The 16404-nt window shown below is 42.6% G+C and overlaps 6 protein-coding genes across 7 annotated transcripts; 2 read left to right on the top strand and 4 right to left on the bottom strand.

The window, feature by feature from the left end:
* Positions 1 to 284: 284 nt before the first annotated feature.
* Dh44-R1 (Diuretic hormone 44 receptor 1) lies at positions 285 to 6867 on the bottom strand. The gene is made up of 12 exons (XM_017238516.3): positions 6497 to 6867; positions 2783 to 3078; positions 2403 to 2601; positions 2195 to 2288; positions 1939 to 2113; positions 1802 to 1875; positions 1632 to 1742; positions 1329 to 1517; positions 1153 to 1268; positions 1038 to 1094; positions 751 to 961; positions 285 to 697 (listed from the first exon to the last, which is right to left on the bottom strand). Exons 2-12 carry the CDS (start codon positions 3051 to 3053, stop codon positions 671 to 673), a joined length of 1524 nt encoding a protein of 507 aa, XP_017094005.2. The 5' UTR covers positions 3054 to 3078; positions 6497 to 6867; the 3' UTR covers positions 285 to 670.
* A 5258-nt stretch (positions 6868 to 12125) lies between these two features.
* On the top strand, positions 12126 to 12936 carry Obp50e (Odorant-binding protein 50e). The gene is made up of 4 exons (XM_017238556.3): positions 12126 to 12258; positions 12312 to 12431; positions 12484 to 12640; positions 12702 to 12936. Exons 1-4 carry the CDS (start codon positions 12160 to 12162, stop codon positions 12914 to 12916), a joined length of 591 nt encoding a protein of 196 aa, XP_017094045.1. The 5' UTR covers positions 12126 to 12159; the 3' UTR covers positions 12917 to 12936.
* Positions 12937 to 13149: 213 nt separating this feature from the next.
* On the top strand, positions 13150 to 15788 carry LOC108123435 (uncharacterized). The gene is made up of 3 exons (XM_017238559.3): positions 13150 to 13235; positions 13290 to 13470; positions 13533 to 15788. The coding sequence occupies exons 1-3, from the start codon at positions 13152 to 13154 to the stop codon at positions 13649 to 13651; spliced, it is 384 nt and encodes a 127-aa protein (XP_017094048.2). The 5' UTR covers positions 13150 to 13151; the 3' UTR covers positions 13652 to 15788.
* On the bottom strand, positions 13718 to 14419 carry Obp50d (Odorant-binding protein 50d). Of its 2 annotated transcripts, none has more exons than XM_017238491.3 (3): positions 14297 to 14419; positions 14146 to 14241; positions 13718 to 14081 (listed from the first exon to the last, which is right to left on the bottom strand). In XM_017238491.3, exons 1-3 carry the CDS (start codon positions 14384 to 14386, stop codon positions 13734 to 13736), a joined length of 534 nt encoding a protein of 177 aa, XP_017093980.2. In that variant the 5' UTR covers positions 14387 to 14419; the 3' UTR covers positions 13718 to 13733. The 2 variants fall into 2 exon arrangements, with proteins under 2 accessions (XP_017093980.2, XP_070134815.1); XM_070278714.1 differs by having other exon boundaries at positions 13718 to 14076; positions 14297 to 14314.
* Positions 14422 to 15276, bottom strand: Obp50c (Odorant-binding protein 50c). Its single transcript, XM_017238539.3, has 3 exons — positions 15134 to 15276; positions 14976 to 15074; positions 14422 to 14915 (listed from the first exon to the last, which is right to left on the bottom strand). The coding sequence occupies exons 1-3, from the start codon at positions 15233 to 15235 to the stop codon at positions 14544 to 14546; spliced, it is 573 nt and encodes a 190-aa protein (XP_017094028.2). The 5' UTR covers positions 15236 to 15276; the 3' UTR covers positions 14422 to 14543.
* On the bottom strand, positions 15521 to 16404 carry Obp50b (Odorant-binding protein 50b). Its single transcript, XM_017238538.3, has 2 exons — positions 16079 to 16404; positions 15521 to 16024 (listed from the first exon to the last, which is right to left on the bottom strand). The coding sequence occupies exons 1-2, from the start codon at positions 16280 to 16282 to the stop codon at positions 15521 to 15523; spliced, it is 708 nt and encodes a 235-aa protein (XP_017094027.1). The 5' UTR covers positions 16283 to 16404.

The following is a 16404-nucleotide window of genomic DNA, read 5'->3' as shown; positions in this document are numbered from 1 at the left end:
TATCGTGCCAAGATTTTTGAAGTTGTTGGTTTTACAAAACTGTTGCATACTTTGCAAGGCGAGCTACGAGGAACTAAAGTTGTTTGCTGTGTCAACTTTTTTCATATTTTGCAGCTATAACACATCCCCCAACAGCTTTCTGGCCAGTCCTGGCCCAACTTTATCGCTTGGACGTGTGCTTGGAATTCCCAGAAACTCATTGAATACATATAAGCCCCACAACAGGCGAAGCACTCAAGTTACAGGCCATCATACGTCCCGCCATCAATAAAAATCACATCAAATACACCGAAGTAAATAGACCATTTATTTAGATGCTCAGATTTGCTATCCATACAGAGATTTTGTTGATTTCATTTGCACATTGAGTTACATTCTGAGATATACATTTAGCGTAAAGGATCTTATTTTATATTATTTGTTAGGGGAAGGGCTCTCAGCTTTTCACAATAGACGACATTTAACAGTTTAAAACGATTGACTTAGCTTAGGTTGGTTTTTGGTTTGTGGTTGCTCTGCTTGGTACTTGGTTGCGTCCTTTCATCGTCCTTCGTCCTTCTCACTTAGGTCTCCTACTAACTAAACTAAGCGCACTCGCAGATCTCCGACTTGGAAATGGAATTCAATGAAAGTTCAGTCTCTTAAGATGCAGTTGCCTGGCTAAAATCGTTTACACCGAGTTCTCCTCCAGTCCTTGCTGGAATTTTTATAATCATAATAGTAGATAAGGAGTTATGTCCTCAAACTTACCCTCATCAGAGGGCTGATGGCCCGCGGCATGACGCTCAGAGTGCTGCCGGAGCCCATGGCGTTCCCCGCCAGAGTGTGGGGCATTGTGTGCAGTGCGTTGGTGGAGCCGCGGTGCAGGGTGAGCGGGGCGTGCTGACCCACCAGCGTTGTGGTGGTTGCCGAGCTTACGCACGACTCCCGCTTGCCGCGTCCGTAGTAACTGGTTAGTGGCCTGAAAAGTAAACGCCGGTCAACTAATCCCGACACTTCTGCCCACTGTGATTATCCTTTTTTGGAAGGAAACTTACCGCATGCTTTCGGCACGAGGGGAGCCACCGCCCTTGTTGAAACTTTTCGTGGTGTAACTAAAAGTTAATATTTTATTTTAGTATCTTAAAAATAAAGCTTCTGCCGCACACCCACCGTCGGTTTTGGTTCAGCTGGATGTTTCGCGTGTCCCGCCACGTGGAGAGGTGGTGTCTTAGAGCATTCCGCACCTCCGAGTTGAGGAAACAGTAAAACAGCGACACCGAGAAGCCCTGGGAAAGTGCACACATTCCTAGTCAGAGGGGGTGATTAAAAGGAAGGACGAGACCCACCTGTGTGCTGAGGAGAACGGCCCGCAGAACGGCAAACATGTGACCCATTAGACCAGACTCGGAAGGTCCTGCCAGGACCACCAGGTAGGTGATGCCGAACAGGGGGATGAGCACCAGTAGAGCCTTGGCCGCCTTCCTGTACTGGCGGGTCTCTACTGTGTTGGCCGAGCGCAGTTTGGTAATGAGAACCTGTAAGATGATTGCAGATGATTACCCCCCGAACTTGCCACACTTGGAAAAATAGGAACCAGAAGCTGTCTATCCGTTTATTGGCTCTGTTTTCATTTCTTTTCATGTACTCACCCACATGATTCGCAGCAGGAAGGTGAGATTAATGATTAGCACCGCACAGACAGGACCTTGGAATATCCAATCCACATGGGTCTCCTCCATCCAGGGGCAGCTGATGTCATACTATCAAAAGGGGAGCTCAGTTTAGGGAGGGAGTGGTCAAATCCCAAAGGTAAACTCACGTTTTTGGTGCTACTGTAGGTAACCGTGAGACTCTTGGCCACCGCCCAGGTGACAACGAAAAAGGCCGGACCACCTGTTGGGCCGGGAGAGACTTAATTGGCTTGGCCATAAGGGTGGGAGGGATGAGTAAACTTACCCCAGCCTATGGAGGCATATATATTGAATCGCAGATTATCCCCCGAGAAGGTCTTGACCACCAGCATGTATAGGTACAAGCCCTCGACCAACATCCAAAAGAAGTTCGTCAGCGTGAAGAAGTGAAAAAGCGTGACCAGGGCGATACAAGTGCCCAGTCCACTTCGGATGGAGATCTGCGAAAGGTATTTAAAATATTTATCCCCACATATTGATTATAATTAAGGGACTACGCAGGACATCGGAGAGACACCCACCTGAACAGATAACAAGAGTATCCAGAACAAGGCCGACATGATGTACGTGAAGAACAAATTGGCGTGAATGGTGTTGCGAAGGCAACGTAACTCCCTGTGGGACGGAATAAAATATAGAACACGCAGGGAGGCGGAGAAGGAGGTGGTTTGGGGTAAAAATACATAAATGCCAGGCTGGTCAGAGTACAGAGGCCAGAGGTCAACTTACTTGAAGTAGGCGAAAACAATCAGCGCCAGCGTAAGAGACACCAGGCTGATGGCATACCCGATATAGTAGATAATGGTGGGCAGCTCCACGATGACCTCGAACTCGTCCACTGTCGCCGGCTCCGGTAGGTGGGCGCAGGCATCGTAGTTGGTGTACTTCTCCCATGTCCCGTTGGCGTGGCAGAATCGAGTGGCGTTTTCTAAACGTTGCCGAGGGGAATGAATAATAATATGGGTTGTATTACAACTTTCAAAGCTCTGCTATTAAAGGTAAAAAAAAAAACTCCCCGCTTCAGCCGCAAAATGTTCTCTTTTAAACTTTATAAACTGGGTCAAAAGATCTCCTAATGGCTGGTTGAGGTTTATAGTGGCTCTACTCACTGGTGCTGTCATAATGAATCCCCTGCAGCTCGTCCATGCACTGGAGTACGGCTAGAGTTCCACGGGCCGTCCTCGGCCAGCATAGGATGGAGTCAAACTGGGTGAGACAGTGGTCGCTATTGTTGCCGTAGGTGGAGGCCTCGATGTGCTCCTGCACCAGGCACTGCAGCTCCACGCTGTCACTGATGCCCTCCAGGTTGTGAAGTGCCAGGAGGGGATCCACCCCACTCCCGCTGCCATTAACCGAATCGATGTGGTCGTGGTCACTCATTCTGTACCATGATGTTGTTCAGCATCTAGAGAAATTTATTAGAAGTTGTAATTTATTGGGAAATGCAAATTAATGTTTGTAACTTTCTTGTTGTATCAATTTTCTGTTTTAATGTTCAGCCAGAGCAACAGTTTCTAACTTTCAGTATTCCATTTCCTCCCCTAAATTGTTCTTTCTTTTCTATGGAAAAGTTAAAATTCCCTCGATTGTTAGGGGATTCCCCGGTGGTTGGCACGAACAAAGCTGACGGGCAAAGTTCAATTGGCAACCCTTCTCTTGCCTCCTGCCACGCCCCGGCCCATTCACCAAAGCCTGCGGCTTTTGGCCTGTGTGTGTTAATTGCATTGGACATGTTTCACCGGCTCCGCAGTCCGGGCCACGCCCCACATCGTCGTGGCCATAAATTCAGGGCGAGGAGTGAGCTTTAAGTTGACGCTATTTCCATAGAAAACACACACAGGCTGGATAGATAAATAAATAAATAAATGCAGAGGCCCAGTGCCATAAAAATTCATTAGTTTTGCCATCAAAGAGTCAGCAGATCAGAGGGGATGATGGCGACCCTTTGCTCCTTATTTTCGGTGCTGATATGCTGCCATAAAAAGCAAGTCAAGGTTGATGGTGATAGAAATTAGAAGCGCTAACTTCCTGCCAGAGAATGTGGTTTTCTTGGTTTTGTTCTGGTTTCTGGTTTCTGCTTTTTGGATGGGGGCTCTTCTGAGCAGGAATCTCGCATTTATACTCTGATAATAAATGGCATAAATGATGCATCGTTACATTAATGCAAGACATAAAAGGGGACGTGGGTGGCAAAAGTACACACACCACGCGATAATAAATATGTAGATGGTTCTCGGCTTCACCCACAGTGTGTGGTGAAAGTCAGCTTTAAAAACAAGGCGGAAGTGGTTGAGGTTAAGGTCCTTATACCAATGCATCTCAAGTCAATTAGTACCTAAGAAATCTCATATTTTCTTAGCCAGGCCACCTCTAGCGAATTTCTAATTGGAACAAATATTCCACAGACAAGACCACAATTCCTGAAATATTAAGCCCAGCGGCAAATTGAAAATCCCGCCTCTGGGAGTCCCTGGAGCTTTACTCCTGCCACCCACTGTGCCTGCTTATTGTTGCTCCTTTCTGTGTTTTCTGTTGTTATGGTGGCTGAATCGTAAATTAGAAGAATGCATGTTCATAAAACAAAAGGCAACTTGCTTATTACTCTGCCGCACATGCCTTCACGTCCTTTCGGCCGGAGTTTGCCAACGTAACTTATTACACATACGCCCTGTTGCCTGCCCGAACGCCTTTGGATGGCACGAGAAACCCCAATTTAAGTTAAAAATGTTGAAAACGTATCGGCGCAAAAAGGGAAAAAAGTGAAACAAAAGTCGAACCCGTCTCTAATTACCTCATAAATAATGTCGGCCGAAAATTAGCAAGTCAGTTGAGGAGCCTAAATTATGGTCATAACTGCTAATTGCATATTTGATTTCAATTTAAAACCGCAGGCAGCCAACAGGCAGCAGACAGCCAGTAAGCCAAGAACGGACACATCTCAGATTGGTGGCTAAATGCAAATTCATTCCGACAGCTCGCTCCGGCCGTTCTGACCAAATCTCATTTATGGCCAGTCAACTTGATGAATGTGTCAAAAATAAAATAAAGAGAAAAAAGCTGGCAAAACATATTCCACGATTGGCCAGGCAGGAGGCCGTCTGGGCCGGTCCTAGCCGGTCTGGTTGTTTGGCATAAAAAGGCCCATTACGGCAAATATCACAGCCAGCAAAAGAAATAGGCCTAGACAGTCGGGACTCAAAGCAGCGGTCTGGCGTTGGACAAATCAAATGCACTCATCCCATTCGCACTGTATTCCATCCCAGGCCCTGTTCCCAGCTCCCTTTCACATGCTATTATAGGAGATTGTATCTAATCTCGAACGATTGCACACAATGGATTTGCCAAAGGCGACAGAAATGTGCAAAAAAATACGAATTGGAATAGGAACCGTCCGGGCTATCCTTGCGGGCCCTGTACTTTCTTTTTTTTGCTTATGTGAGAGCTTTTGCAATTTCCGGTTTCTATAATGCTTATAAATGTTTGTGGGGGATTTCTTTAGAGGATTGCAAAATATAATAACAGTACGAATAGTTAGCACTTGGTACCCGATTTTTCTTTTCAAGCCATTAGGCGCCCTTTCCTTTTGCTTTTAAGAAGTACATCGGACGAGTACAGGGATATGGATATTTTCGGTCCTCATTAAAGTATGTCATTAAATTTTATATGCATAAGCACTGGCAGTAAAAGACTAAAAACAGGGGCATTTAAAAATTTATAAACATGCCACACCAGAGACCAGAAACATAACGTACTCGCAACATGACTGAAAGCAGCCTTGAGAGCCGAGCGAACAAAGTTTCGTAATTAAATTGCTCATTTAAGCGAGGAAACATTGTATTGGATCCGAGAGTGCGAAACAACTTGCACTGCATACACATAATATGTTTATCCTGTTCGTCCTGGTGCGGAAGAACAAAGAAACCGGGAAAACATTTTATTAGCTACAGCGGGTCTTTGATTGTAGGCTTGGGAATTTGCTTTTATTTTGTATTCCTGTGGAAGTCTAGACCAGCAAACGTCATAATTTTCAGGCACGGACTGACTTTGCCATTTCCGCTTCCGGCTGACTCCGATCCGATGGCCACTTCCGATGTCTAAGTCAGCACATAAGCATTCTGAGTATGGGGAAGGCAGGACACTCGATTGCCAACAAGTGTTGAGTTTTATTGTGTGGCCTTTAACGGCTTTCCGCTCATTGTGAGTGGCACGTGCAAGAAGAAAAGCTGCCCGCCCCCCCTTCGACTGCAGTTGTATCTCACGAATTATTGTATCCTTAGCTCTACGTGAGGGATCTCAACTGGCCGAGATAAAAGCTAGCACACATACATAAATCCATAAAAATCACCCACAAAAGGCAAACAAGGGGGCCACCAACCTGTGCGCCAAATCTGTTATTTATTGGCTCAATAAAAATTTGGTTTAATGCATTACAAGTTGCCGAAATGCCAGAGATTTACGCAGCTCGTCGACGGAAGTCCATAAACTCCGGGGCAACAAGTCCTTCCGGTTTATCGGATTGTATTGTATTGGGGGCTTAAGTGGATCGAATGGGTTGTACGATGGCCCTATGGCCTGATGGAATACCTGTTTTGGAATTTTTCCAATCGATATTGCAAACACCCAGGAAAACAATGCCGAACCACCACATCTTCTCAACTCTTTTAGCCGCAAAACTCTCGCTTTTTGTAACAGATTGCATTGTTCGCCCTCTATATATGAGTGTGTGTGTGTTTGCGTGCGTGTGTATCTGTGTTAGTCCTGGCATTTTAATTAACCACAATTTGTTGGCCTGCCCCTCCCTTTTTCGGTCTCGAAATGCATACCTTTTCCACTAACTAAGCCCGTATCGTTTAAATGGATTTCTTTCTCCACTCCCTGTTGGTTGATATCCTTGGGATTTCTTAGTGATTGCGTTTCTCCAACGGGACTTTTCAACTGACCGCAGGCCAAACGAGGTCCTTTGTCCTCTCAGCCACTTACTTGACCCGGCTTAAATGCGTTTAACGCCTTCTAAGCTTCCAAATGATAATGTTCCGAGTTGTTTTTCGCCAGCATATATGCTGCTTGGTCCTTTTGGCCAAGTTGCCTTGGTTATTGACACAAAACTTTATTGTGTTCACATTTATAATCGTATTTTTTTATGCAGGATTATTTGTTATAGCGACACTGTAGGAGATACAGGAAAACAGGCACTAAACACTTTTTTTAATAAACCTTTTGAGCTCTGGAACTTTTTCTTTAGGCTAAACTTTAACTGAACAACTCTTCAAAAATTTTTGAAAATAATATATTTTTCTATTTCTTCTTTTCACTTTGAATATTTTTAAATTTCAATTTCCACTTCAACCGTTTAATAAATTACATTTTTGTACAGCCACGAACCGCTCTCGTTAACTTCCCGCTGATAACTGACAGGAAACCCGAAGGAAGCGTCTTAACAAGCCCTGAGTTCTTACCAAAAGGCGCCAATTTTGGCTTCCACATCCTCGAAAGCTCACAAAGCTGCGTTCCACATCCTGTGTGGTGTGGAGCTTTTTCTGATGGGCCAGGCAACAGGTGGAACTCCTGCGGGACGAAGGGATGTTCGAGGATTCGAATGCACTTCTAATGCCTGAAAATCTGCCCATTTGATTTATGCAAATATTTGACGGGCCGAATGTTTGCTCGGCATTTGGCTGGCACAGCTCGGCTCGAGCCTTATTTGCTTAGGCCGGAAATGCGTAAAAGGGCTAGGCAGCCATGATTCTGTGTATCCTTTGAAGTCGCAAGCTGATTTAATTGCGAGTTTTGAAATGTGTATGAGACAGCCAGGCCAGGTTAGGCCAGGACTCTGTCAGGAGAGGCTCTCTCACCTGTCGAAATCAAATTAAACTCAAGTGGCCCTGAAGCCGGAAGCCTGGCTGACATTTATTGAAATATCATACATATACTCATACATACATAGGTATATCCTTGGGGTAATGGTTTCTGGAAAAAATTTGGGCCTAAATTAAATTGTAGAATGAAACAAAAGCAACATTTTTATTTTCCGGCGTCTGCTAAATTTAATATTACAATGATAAACATTTAGACGGATGCTTTTGGCTGCTGGAATGTGTGTGACACATGAGGGCTGAAGGGTGGCTTTTTACTTGGAGGGAGCACCCCCATCCTAGCAGGGGAATGGTGTGGAAATTGTGGAGAGGGGCCGACCGACCGGGTGGCGACATCCTTATCCAAACTGTTTGATTTTCAAACAAATGCTAATGTCAACTGCCACTCAAAAGCATTTAAATTCCAATTTAAAAATGCTTTCTCTCCATGCCAGAAGCAAAGACATGTTCGTTGTCCTGTATTGTGTTCCGCCCCCATTTGCTCATTCACTTTTTCTCACTTTCTCCAAGGGTATCTCTTATTCTCGTCCTCTCGGTTTCTCCAGTATATCCTGTTGCCCTGGACGCATTAAAGCGTTTCGTCCTGTCGCATGCAAATTTAATGTCACAAGCGTTTCATGAATTCCATTCCTCCCAGAGCCCATGTATTTGCCGCACGTTCGCTTATCTGACAAATACACTTAAAGTTTTTCAATTCCGTCGAGGAAATCACACCAAAGACACAGGGAGCGTATGGGTAATTTATGAAACGATCTCATTTAAGAAAAGGCCTCGATTTATTTCAGAAAATGAGACATAACTTTGCTAATACTGGTCCTATCCATAAATATTATACCTTCCCGATCTTAGATCTTCTTGCAGCATCTTTTTCAATCAAAATCTGGGACAAAAAATTTTGACCCATTTTTTTCCATTTTCCAAAGAGGTTTTCAAAAGGGGTTTTTCCAAAAAAATACGTAAAACTTTTTTTTTTCAATTTTTTGGCATTTTTGGGTGGAAAAGTATTCATAGCTCGACTAATAATTGGCAGATCCACAAATGTTATACATTCCCAATCTTAGATCTTCTTGCAGCATCTTTTTCAATCAAAATCTGGGAAAAAAAATTTTGACCCATTTTTTGCAATTTTCCAAAGAAAATTTTCCAAAAATTGTATTTTTCGACATTTATGATATTTTAATGCAGATTGGAGGCGACTGGAACCCTGATTCATGAATGGTATTCCGTTTTTCAATCGGTTGCGAATTAGTTGAAATATTCACTAAAAAGTGATTCAAAAGGTCTAATTTTTTTCTAAAAAAAATATTTACAAATTTTTTCAATTTTTTGGCATTTTTGGGTGGAAAAATATTCATAACTCGCCTAATACTTGGCAGATCCACAAATGTTATACATTCCCAATCTTAGATCTTCTTGCAGCATCTTTTTCAATCAAAATCTGGGAAAAAAAATTTTGACCCATTTTTTGCAATTTTCCAAAGGGGTAAAATCATAAATTTGGCCAAAAATAAGACAAAAATTTTATTTTTCGGCATCTATGATATTTTAATTCAGATTGGAGGCGACTAGAACCCTGATTCATGAATGGTATTCCGTTTTTGAATCGGCTGCGAATTAGTTGAAATATTCACTAAAACGTGACTCAAAAAGTCTAATTTTTTTTTTTTAAATATATTTAAAACTTTTTTTAATTTTTTGGCATTTTTGGGTGGAAAAATATTCATAACTCGACTAATAATTGGCAGATCCACAAATGTTATACCTTCCCGATCTTAGACCTTCTTGCAGCATCTTTTTCAATCAAAATCTGGGACAAAAAATTTTGACCCATTTTTTGCAATTTTCCAAAGGGGTAACATCATAATTTTGGCCAAAAATAGGTCAAAAATTGTATTTTTCGACATCTATGATATTTTAATGCAGATTGGAGGCGACTAGAAATCTGATTCATGAATGGTATTCCGTTTTTGAATCGGTTGCAAATTAGTTGAAATATTCACTAAAAAGTGACTCAAAAGGTCTAATTTTTTTCTAAAAAAAATATTTAAAACTTTATTCAATTTTTTGGCATTTTTGGGAGGAAAAATATTTATAGCTCGACTAATAATTGGCAGATCCACAAATGTTATACATTCCCAATCTTAGATCTTCTTGCAGCATCTTTTTCAATCAAAATCTGGGAAAAAAAATGTTGACCCATTTTTTGCAATTTTCCAAAGGGGTAACATCATAATTTTGGCCAAAAAGAGGTCAAAAATTGTATTTTTCGACATCTATGATATTTTAATGCAGATTGGAGGCGAATAGAACCCTGATTCATGAATGGTATTCCGTTTTTGAATCGGCTGCGAATTAGTTGAAATATTCACTAAAACGTGACTCAAAAAGTCTAATTTTTTTTTTAAAAATATATTTAAAACTTTTTTTAATTTTTTGGCATTTTTGGGTGGAAAAATATTCATAACTCGACTAATAATTGGCAGATCCACAAATGTTATACCTTCCCGATCTTAGATCTTCTTGCAGCATCTTTTTCAATCAAAATCTGGGACAACAAATTTTGACCCATTTTTTGCAATTTTCCAAAGGGGTAACATCATAATTTTGGCCAAAAATAGGTCAAAAATTGTATTTTTCGACATCTATGATATTTTAATGCAGATTGGAGGCGACTAGAAATCTGATTCATGAATGGTATTCCGTTTTTGAATCGGTTGCAAATTAGTTGAAATATTCACTAAAAAGTGACTCAAAAGGTCTAATTTTTTTCTAAAAAAAATATTTAAAACTTTATTCAATTTTTTGGCATTTTTGGGAGGAAAAATATTTATAGCTCGACTAATAATTGGCAGATCCACAAATGTTATACATTCCCAACCTTAGATCTTTTTGCAGCATCTTTTTTAATCAATATCTGGGAAAAAAAATTTTGACCCATTTTTTGCAATTTTCCAAAGGGGTAACATCATAAATTTGGCCAAAAATAGGTCAAAAATTGTATTTTTCGACATCTATGATATTTTAATGCAGATTGGAGGCGACTAGAACCCTGATTCATGAATGGTATTCCGTTTTTGAATCGGTTGCGAATTAGTTGAAATATTCACTAAAAAGTGATTCAAAAGGTCTAATTTTTTTCAAAAAAAAAAACGTATAACTTTAGTCCAATTTTTTCGGCATTTCTGTGAAAACTGAGGTTTTCCCCCCTTGTGATGTCCCACTGAAACAAAAACCCCTGCCCAAAGCTGTAGATTATTTAGAAGCTGCACTGCGCTCGTAGAAGATATCATATAGGAAGCACAAGCTCCGCAGTATTTAAATTGTTAATGTATCAGCTTTAAAAACCTTTAAAAAAAATGTATTTATATAAATATAAATCTTCAATAAAAGTTTACTAACATTGAAAAGCCATTGAGGAAAGTATTCCTAATTTTGGGCAAGGTATTATGATTATTTAATAAGAATCCATTTTCCCTTATTTTCTGCCTCACGATTGCTTCAGTATATCCTTCACGCATTAAAGCTTTTGGTCCTGTCGCATGCAAATTTAATGTCGCAATCGTTTGATGAGATTTATTCATCCCAGGGCTCATGTGTTTGCCGCACGTTCGCTTATCTGAAAAATCCACTCAAAGTTTTTCAATTCCGTAGAGGAAATATGGTTTCATTGTTTCGATTTTTCTAATTAGATGGATTTGTACAAGGAAATTGAAAAGTTGAACATTTCCATGGAAATTTTCGCTCATTAAACAGTGTGTTTTCGTGGCATTGTTCCATTTAAATAATTCACTATTGTGGCGTTTAAGCGCACCTTTGCCAGGTAAAATCGCTTTATGCTCCAAAAAGCCATCAGCTTAGTGGTTAAGAACATAAGGAAATCACTGAGCAGAAGGCACAATGAACAGGCAAAGGGGAATCTCACCAGCGCACATTTACACTGAAAGTAATGGCTTCATGAGAACAAGACGCTTCTCAAGCTTATAAAAAAAGTAGAATTTATATCCACTTTGTGTGTGTTTGTCTCAGTGCACCCACGCATCAAAGTGGGCTTTGGTGTGTAGACAAGACCACTCAACAATTACTTAGCTGGCATCTTCAACACCTCAGCTCCTGGGAGAGTGGGAAGTGGAAGGAGGTCTTGTCTCATCTTTCAGAATTCTCATTAATTACACGCCACACTAATTAGACAGTAACCGAATAGAAAAAAGGATTATTCACAGACACTGATAGCTGACTCAGCCCCTATTTAATCCGCAATCCATATTATTTTTGCCCAATTTGCGCCGGATTCTGGTATTTCCCCAATTTTTGTCACGCACGAGCTCCCCCAATCGAGTGGAATCATGGGAGTGAGCATGGAGTGGAGTCCATCGAGTCATCAGTCAGTCAACCTTTGGCGAGTCGCTGGCTGGCGATGTTTGCTCTTCAGCCTTCGGGCGAAGCATTCAACCAACAAACTAAAAAGCAAACGACCCGATTTCATTACAGGCTCATTAAAAACGGGCTAGACCATTCCAACCGGCTATATAAAGCCCCTGACGGAGGGCTTGAAAAATTTTATTCTTTTTTCGGCACCAAAGCAACGCGCAGAGATTAATCATTTAATCATAGATATGCGTAAATCGATAATTATTTTGGCGCTTTTTGTGGCGATGCTGGAAAGTTCCCAGGCGGCCTTTAACTGCTCGGCCCCGCCGAGTTTCAGCAACTACGTGAGTAAAGGATGAGAAAGGATAAGGCTTTATGATAAGAGGTAACCTTGCAGGACATTAACACATGCTGTCGCACCCCGGAACTGGATATGGGGGATGTGCCGCAAAAGTGCCACAAATATGTTAGTGGCCTCAAGTCAGCCAACTCCAAGTATCCCAGCTACGCACATTTGGTAAGTAATTAAATACTATATTATGGATAACTCTACATAATCCTTTTTTCAGTGTTATCCTGATTGTATTTATCGGGAAACCGGAGCCATGGTCAATGGCAAAATCAAAATGGAGAGGGTTAAGCAGTATCTGGAGCAGCATGTTCATCGAAAGGACCAGGACATTGTTTCCTACATAGTGCGCTCCTTTGAGTCTTGTCTGGGCAACAGTGAGTACACATAACTCATGGCAACCTTAGATAAGTCTCTATTATGCTTCCCCCCTTTAAGTCAAAGGCCACATGAGGTCGGCCAATATTGAGTCCTACAAGGTCCTGCCGCATGGCTGTTCTCCTTTCGCCGGAATGCTCTACAGCTGCGTGAATGCCGAGACTTTCCTCAACTGCCCCTCGAAGATGTGGAAGAATGAACGCCCCTGCAATGTGGCCAAGGAGTTCGCCCTCCAGTGCAACCCCCTGCCCCATGTTCCTCTTCCCAGCAGTTGATGCCCCAAATAGATATACGCAAAGTGTAAACAATGATTTTAAGTAAAAGTATCATTCGTTAGGCTTAATACATTTGTTTTGATTTTTTGTTTTGATTACCATTTACATTCGACCTCCGGTTGCTTGCAATTAGCCAGCAAATTGTCCATGACAAATGGGAGTGCTTTCTGCTTTCTGGTTCTGCAAACATTATGGGTTTTACGATCAGTCAAAGTTCGATGTTCGATTAGGAAAGATGAACCCTTTGGCCTTTGTGAGCTGGATTTTGTTTTGCACGGCAGTTCAGGCGGCATTTCAGGACTTTGTGGTAGTACCGGAGGTGAGTTGGAGCTTCAGATTCTACAGAAAAATTCTAAACAACAACGTGCTTTAGTCCCACCAAAGTAACAATGAGCTGGAGTTGAGGGATGAATCATATTTTGGAGAGGATACGGAGGATGACTTGATGGTCTCGTTCCAAGATCTAGAGCAAGATGGCATAGTTGACACTGGTTTATTATTGAAGGCTCTCATGCAGCACGCCAGGCGTTTGGGCATAAGTTTGGAGGATTTGGGTGTGTATTTTAAACTTTCTATATAAAAAATCATAATACCTAGAAATTCTTTAATTCCCCAGCAAACTTGCACTTAGCGGAAGAAGAGGAAGCCATGAACCATGAACTGGGCTGCTCTGCCGGTCCAGAACTCTTCAGCTATCGGGAAAGACCCACCTGGCGGGATGTCCTATTCAATTAACTCAATAAATCTCATCACAGAAAGTGATCAAAGCAGCTGGAAATATTCTTTCTTTTATTTCTCCATTCTCACAAAAGTATAATTAACCGGTCAGTTTGTCCTCGCAGTGGATGCTGAATTCCCGGGCATCATTGCAGCCCGAGCTCTTACTCCAGACACTGTCCGGGCAGTTCCTGTAGACGTAACGATGGGAACACAGGCCATACATTACCGCCATCGAGGAGCACTTGCCAACGGTGGGCATACGGCGTCGCTTGAGGCTCTTGACCATGGCCTGCTCTTGGCCAGAACAGTACTTGAAGCCGTCAACGTAGATCTGAACGAATTCCTGGGAGTCCAACATGGGGAGTAGCATTTTTTCCACATTCTCCACCACCAAACTGGTGCCATTCAGGACCTTGGCTGCTGTAAAAATGCATTCAAAACTACACTGAAAACATTCAGAGTTCTCCAAATAAGTAATAGGTTTTTAGTCTGTTTAAAGTCCAACTTACAGGTGTTATGTGCGCCCCATTTACCAAATACTGGCCGCATTGGGAATTGTAGCTAGTCAAGTTTAGATAGGGAAGTCTGCAGCAGTTTTTGAGGGACTAGTAGATGCGCTATTTGTTATATATTTTGGATTCATGATATGGTAGTACTCACAGTTACATCTGGTCTTTGGGAACAGTCTGGCTCGGCAGACAGCAAAGCTGGCATTATCAGGAGAAACAGCAAAGTCGAAAGGTCTGACATTTTTGCTGCAATTCTAGATGGACAAGTCTCATATATAGAACCCAAGCCGGAAATGTGTGTATTTTATATAAATTTATTTTAGCTTGCCCCATTTAGTGCGCCCCATAATGCTATAAATATGCTATGCTCATTTAAGGTTTATTACTCTGGCCGAAAGTCACTGCTTTTTGAGACCAACACCACGTGACAATTGGGCATTTGGACAATTCAGGCTCTGCAACCGAGCCGTCTCACACGCTTCTGTTCCCGCCCAGCTGGACGAGGGACAGTGGTTGAAGACGTACTTTTGGGTACAGATGGCAAAGTAAACAGCCACCGGGCTGCATTCGGAGGCATTCGGATATCGGGACCTTCGGTTCTTCATCATGGCTTGCACAGTATCCGAGCAGTTGAGCATGCCCTCCACATAAGCCTCCAGGAAGTCCTGATTGTTGCCCAACAGACGCTCCAGCATACTGCGAGTGTTGCTGGGATTTACTTCCCAGCCATCCAAAACATTAGTGGCATTGAAAATGCATTCATATAAACACTGCGGGTATTTGAGAGTTATAATCCTTTACTGGACTAGAGCTTTATATCCTTTACTTACGGCAGATACTTTTGGAGAGCCAACTGGCATATATTTTCCACATTGTTTTCTAAACTGATCAAAGTTTAGATTTGGATAGGCGCAACAGCCCCTCACAGTCTAGAAAACAAAATACCGAATTAGAAATATCCAAATTCGAGGGATTAGGCTTCACTTACATTCACATCCTGACGACGGCTGCAGTCCACATCCAGGGGTATACCCGCCACCACGGCCAGCAGACAGGAGCAGATCAGAAGAGCTATAGACCTGGTCATCATTTCAGTCAGTCTGAGGCAATGTCAGGAGTAACCGCTTAATTTATATCTAACACTTTCGAGGGCTAATAAATCGAGCACAACGCAAACAGTTTAAACAGCGGTCGCGTGAATCGAATCGGTCTGTCATCGTGATTGGTTGTTGGCCAGCTCCCAGCTCCAAGCTGGTCCAAAGTCCAACAATTTTGCAATTTGGGGGCTCGTCTACGCTCAGACACTTTCAATTATACTGTCTGAATTGGGGCAGTTAGCAAATGCAATCACCCAAACGATTAGCAAAACCAGACGCTACAAATGGCACAGAATCAGACCGAGCAGCCCCATAAGGACGATCCAAAGTTCGCCAGAGATTAGCCAGCCGCCTCCTGCGCTCTTCTCGCTCACCGTAAAATCCTTGTTGGCTACTGGCTCCAGGTTTAGCTTGACGGCGCATCCGGATATCACCTTTTTAAGATCATGGCACTTATCTGTGGCCCTGAACTCTTCCTGCGGACAATGAAGGGTCACGTGCACCTGGAGACATTGGGCGTGGATCATAGCGTACGGCTGGCACTTGGAATTGGTCAGGCCCAGACTACTGCCCAGCTGGTGGGCGTATAGCATGACAAAGTCGGCGTGCTTGGTGCCCACTTGCTCGCAGGTTTCGTGGGCAGCCTTCAAGGCGGCGCCGTAGTTGTTATGGCCATTTAAAGGACTATATAGCTCCGTTACCATAGTGTAGAACTGCGCTTTCTTGATCTTATTATCCGCGTCAAGCAGATCCCAGTGCTTGTAGAGGCACTCATAGCGGCACTAGGAATATTGGAGCTAATAAATAAATAATCTTTATCCCCCAATGGCACTCACAGGTCCGTAGTCGTCCCAGTATGGCGTACAGTTGCTGCCCACAAAGATGAACTTGTCCAGGAAGCCCTTGCCGCAGCAGTGGGCCAATTTTTCCGTATCCATCAACTGTGTACACTTATTTATTTCCGCCAAGTCCATACCTTGGCCGAGGACAACCGAAGGTAGCCAAAGTAGGGCTATAAATGGCCAAACATTTAACAACATCCCGATGCCGTTTCTTGGTGGGTTTTCGGGGCCGGAAAAGAAACGTAATTTTAAAACCAAAACAAAAGTAGACAAAATTTTGAATGAGTTGAACTTTTATTGCCTGCCAAATGAAGTTAGAT

This window comes from Drosophila bipectinata, chromosome 2R (assembly GCF_030179905.1).
Source record: "Drosophila bipectinata strain 14024-0381.07 chromosome 2R, DbipHiC1v2, whole genome shotgun sequence".
In the NCBI taxonomy this organism is placed as follows: domain Eukaryota; kingdom Metazoa; phylum Arthropoda; class Insecta; order Diptera; family Drosophilidae; genus Drosophila; species Drosophila bipectinata.
The sequence above is the reverse complement of the archived record's forward strand: the minus strand, read 5'-3'. Positions and strand labels throughout refer to the sequence as shown.

Bases quoted from the DNA above. Each gene is read 5' to 3' on its own strand.
- Dh44-R1 (XM_017238516.3), bottom strand. From the start codon at position 3,053: ATGAGTGACCACGACCACATCGATTCGGTTAATGGCAGCGGGAGTGGG. The intron at 2,602-2,782 runs GTGAGTAGAGCC...GGCAACGTTTAG, and splicing joins GATTCATTATGACAGCACCA to AAAACGCCACTCGATTCTGC. The intron at 1,743-1,801 runs GTGAGTTTACCT...CCCTTTTGATAG, and splicing joins CCTACAGTAGCACCAAAAAC to TATGACATCAGCTGCCCCTG.
- Obp50c (XM_017238539.3), bottom strand. From the start codon at position 15,235: ATGATGACCAGGTCTATAGCTCTTCTGATCTGCTCCTGTCTGCTGGCC. The intron at 15,075-15,133 runs GTAAGTGAAGCC...TTTGTTTTCTAG, and splicing joins GCCGTCGTCAGGATGTGAAT to ACTGTGAGGGGCTGTTGCGC. The intron at 14,916-14,975 runs GTAAGTAAAGGA...AAATACCCGCAG, and splicing joins GCTCTCCAAAAGTATCTGCC to TGTTTATATGAATGCATTTT.
- Obp50d (XM_017238491.3), bottom strand. From the start codon at position 14,386: ATGTCAGACCTTTCGACTTTGCTGTTTCTCCTGATAATGCCAGCTTTG. The intron at 14,242-14,296 runs GTGAGTACTACC...CGCATCTACTAG, and splicing joins CCCAAAGACCAGATGTAACT to TCCCTCAAAAACTGCTGCAG. The intron at 14,082-14,145 runs GTAAGTTGGACT...GAATGTTTTCAG, and splicing joins ATGGGGCGCACATAACACCT to TGTAGTTTTGAATGCATTTT.
- LOC108123435 (XM_017238559.3), top strand. From the start codon at position 13,152: ATGAACCCTTTGGCCTTTGTGAGCTGGATTTTGTTTTGCACGGCAGTT. The intron at 13,236-13,289 runs GTGAGTTGGAGC...AACGTGCTTTAG, and splicing joins ACTTTGTGGTAGTACCGGAG to TCCCACCAAAGTAACAATGA. The intron at 13,471-13,532 runs GTGTGTATTTTA...TTAATTCCCCAG, and splicing joins CATAAGTTTGGAGGATTTGG to CAAACTTGCACTTAGCGGAA.
- Obp50e (XM_017238556.3), top strand. From the start codon at position 12,160: ATGCGTAAATCGATAATTATTTTGGCGCTTTTTGTGGCGATGCTGGAA. The intron at 12,259-12,311 runs GTGAGTAAAGGA...GTAACCTTGCAG, and splicing joins CGCCGAGTTTCAGCAACTAC to GACATTAACACATGCTGTCG. The intron at 12,641-12,701 runs GTGAGTACACAT...CCCCCCTTTAAG, and splicing joins TGAGTCTTGTCTGGGCAACA to TCAAAGGCCACATGAGGTCG.
- Obp50b (XM_017238538.3), bottom strand. From the start codon at position 16,282: ATGTTGTTAAATGTTTGGCCATTTATAGCCCTACTTTGGCTACCTTCG. The intron at 16,025-16,078 runs GTGAGTGCCATT...CAATATTCCTAG, and splicing joins ACTGGGACGACTACGGACCT to TGCCGCTATGAGTGCCTCTA.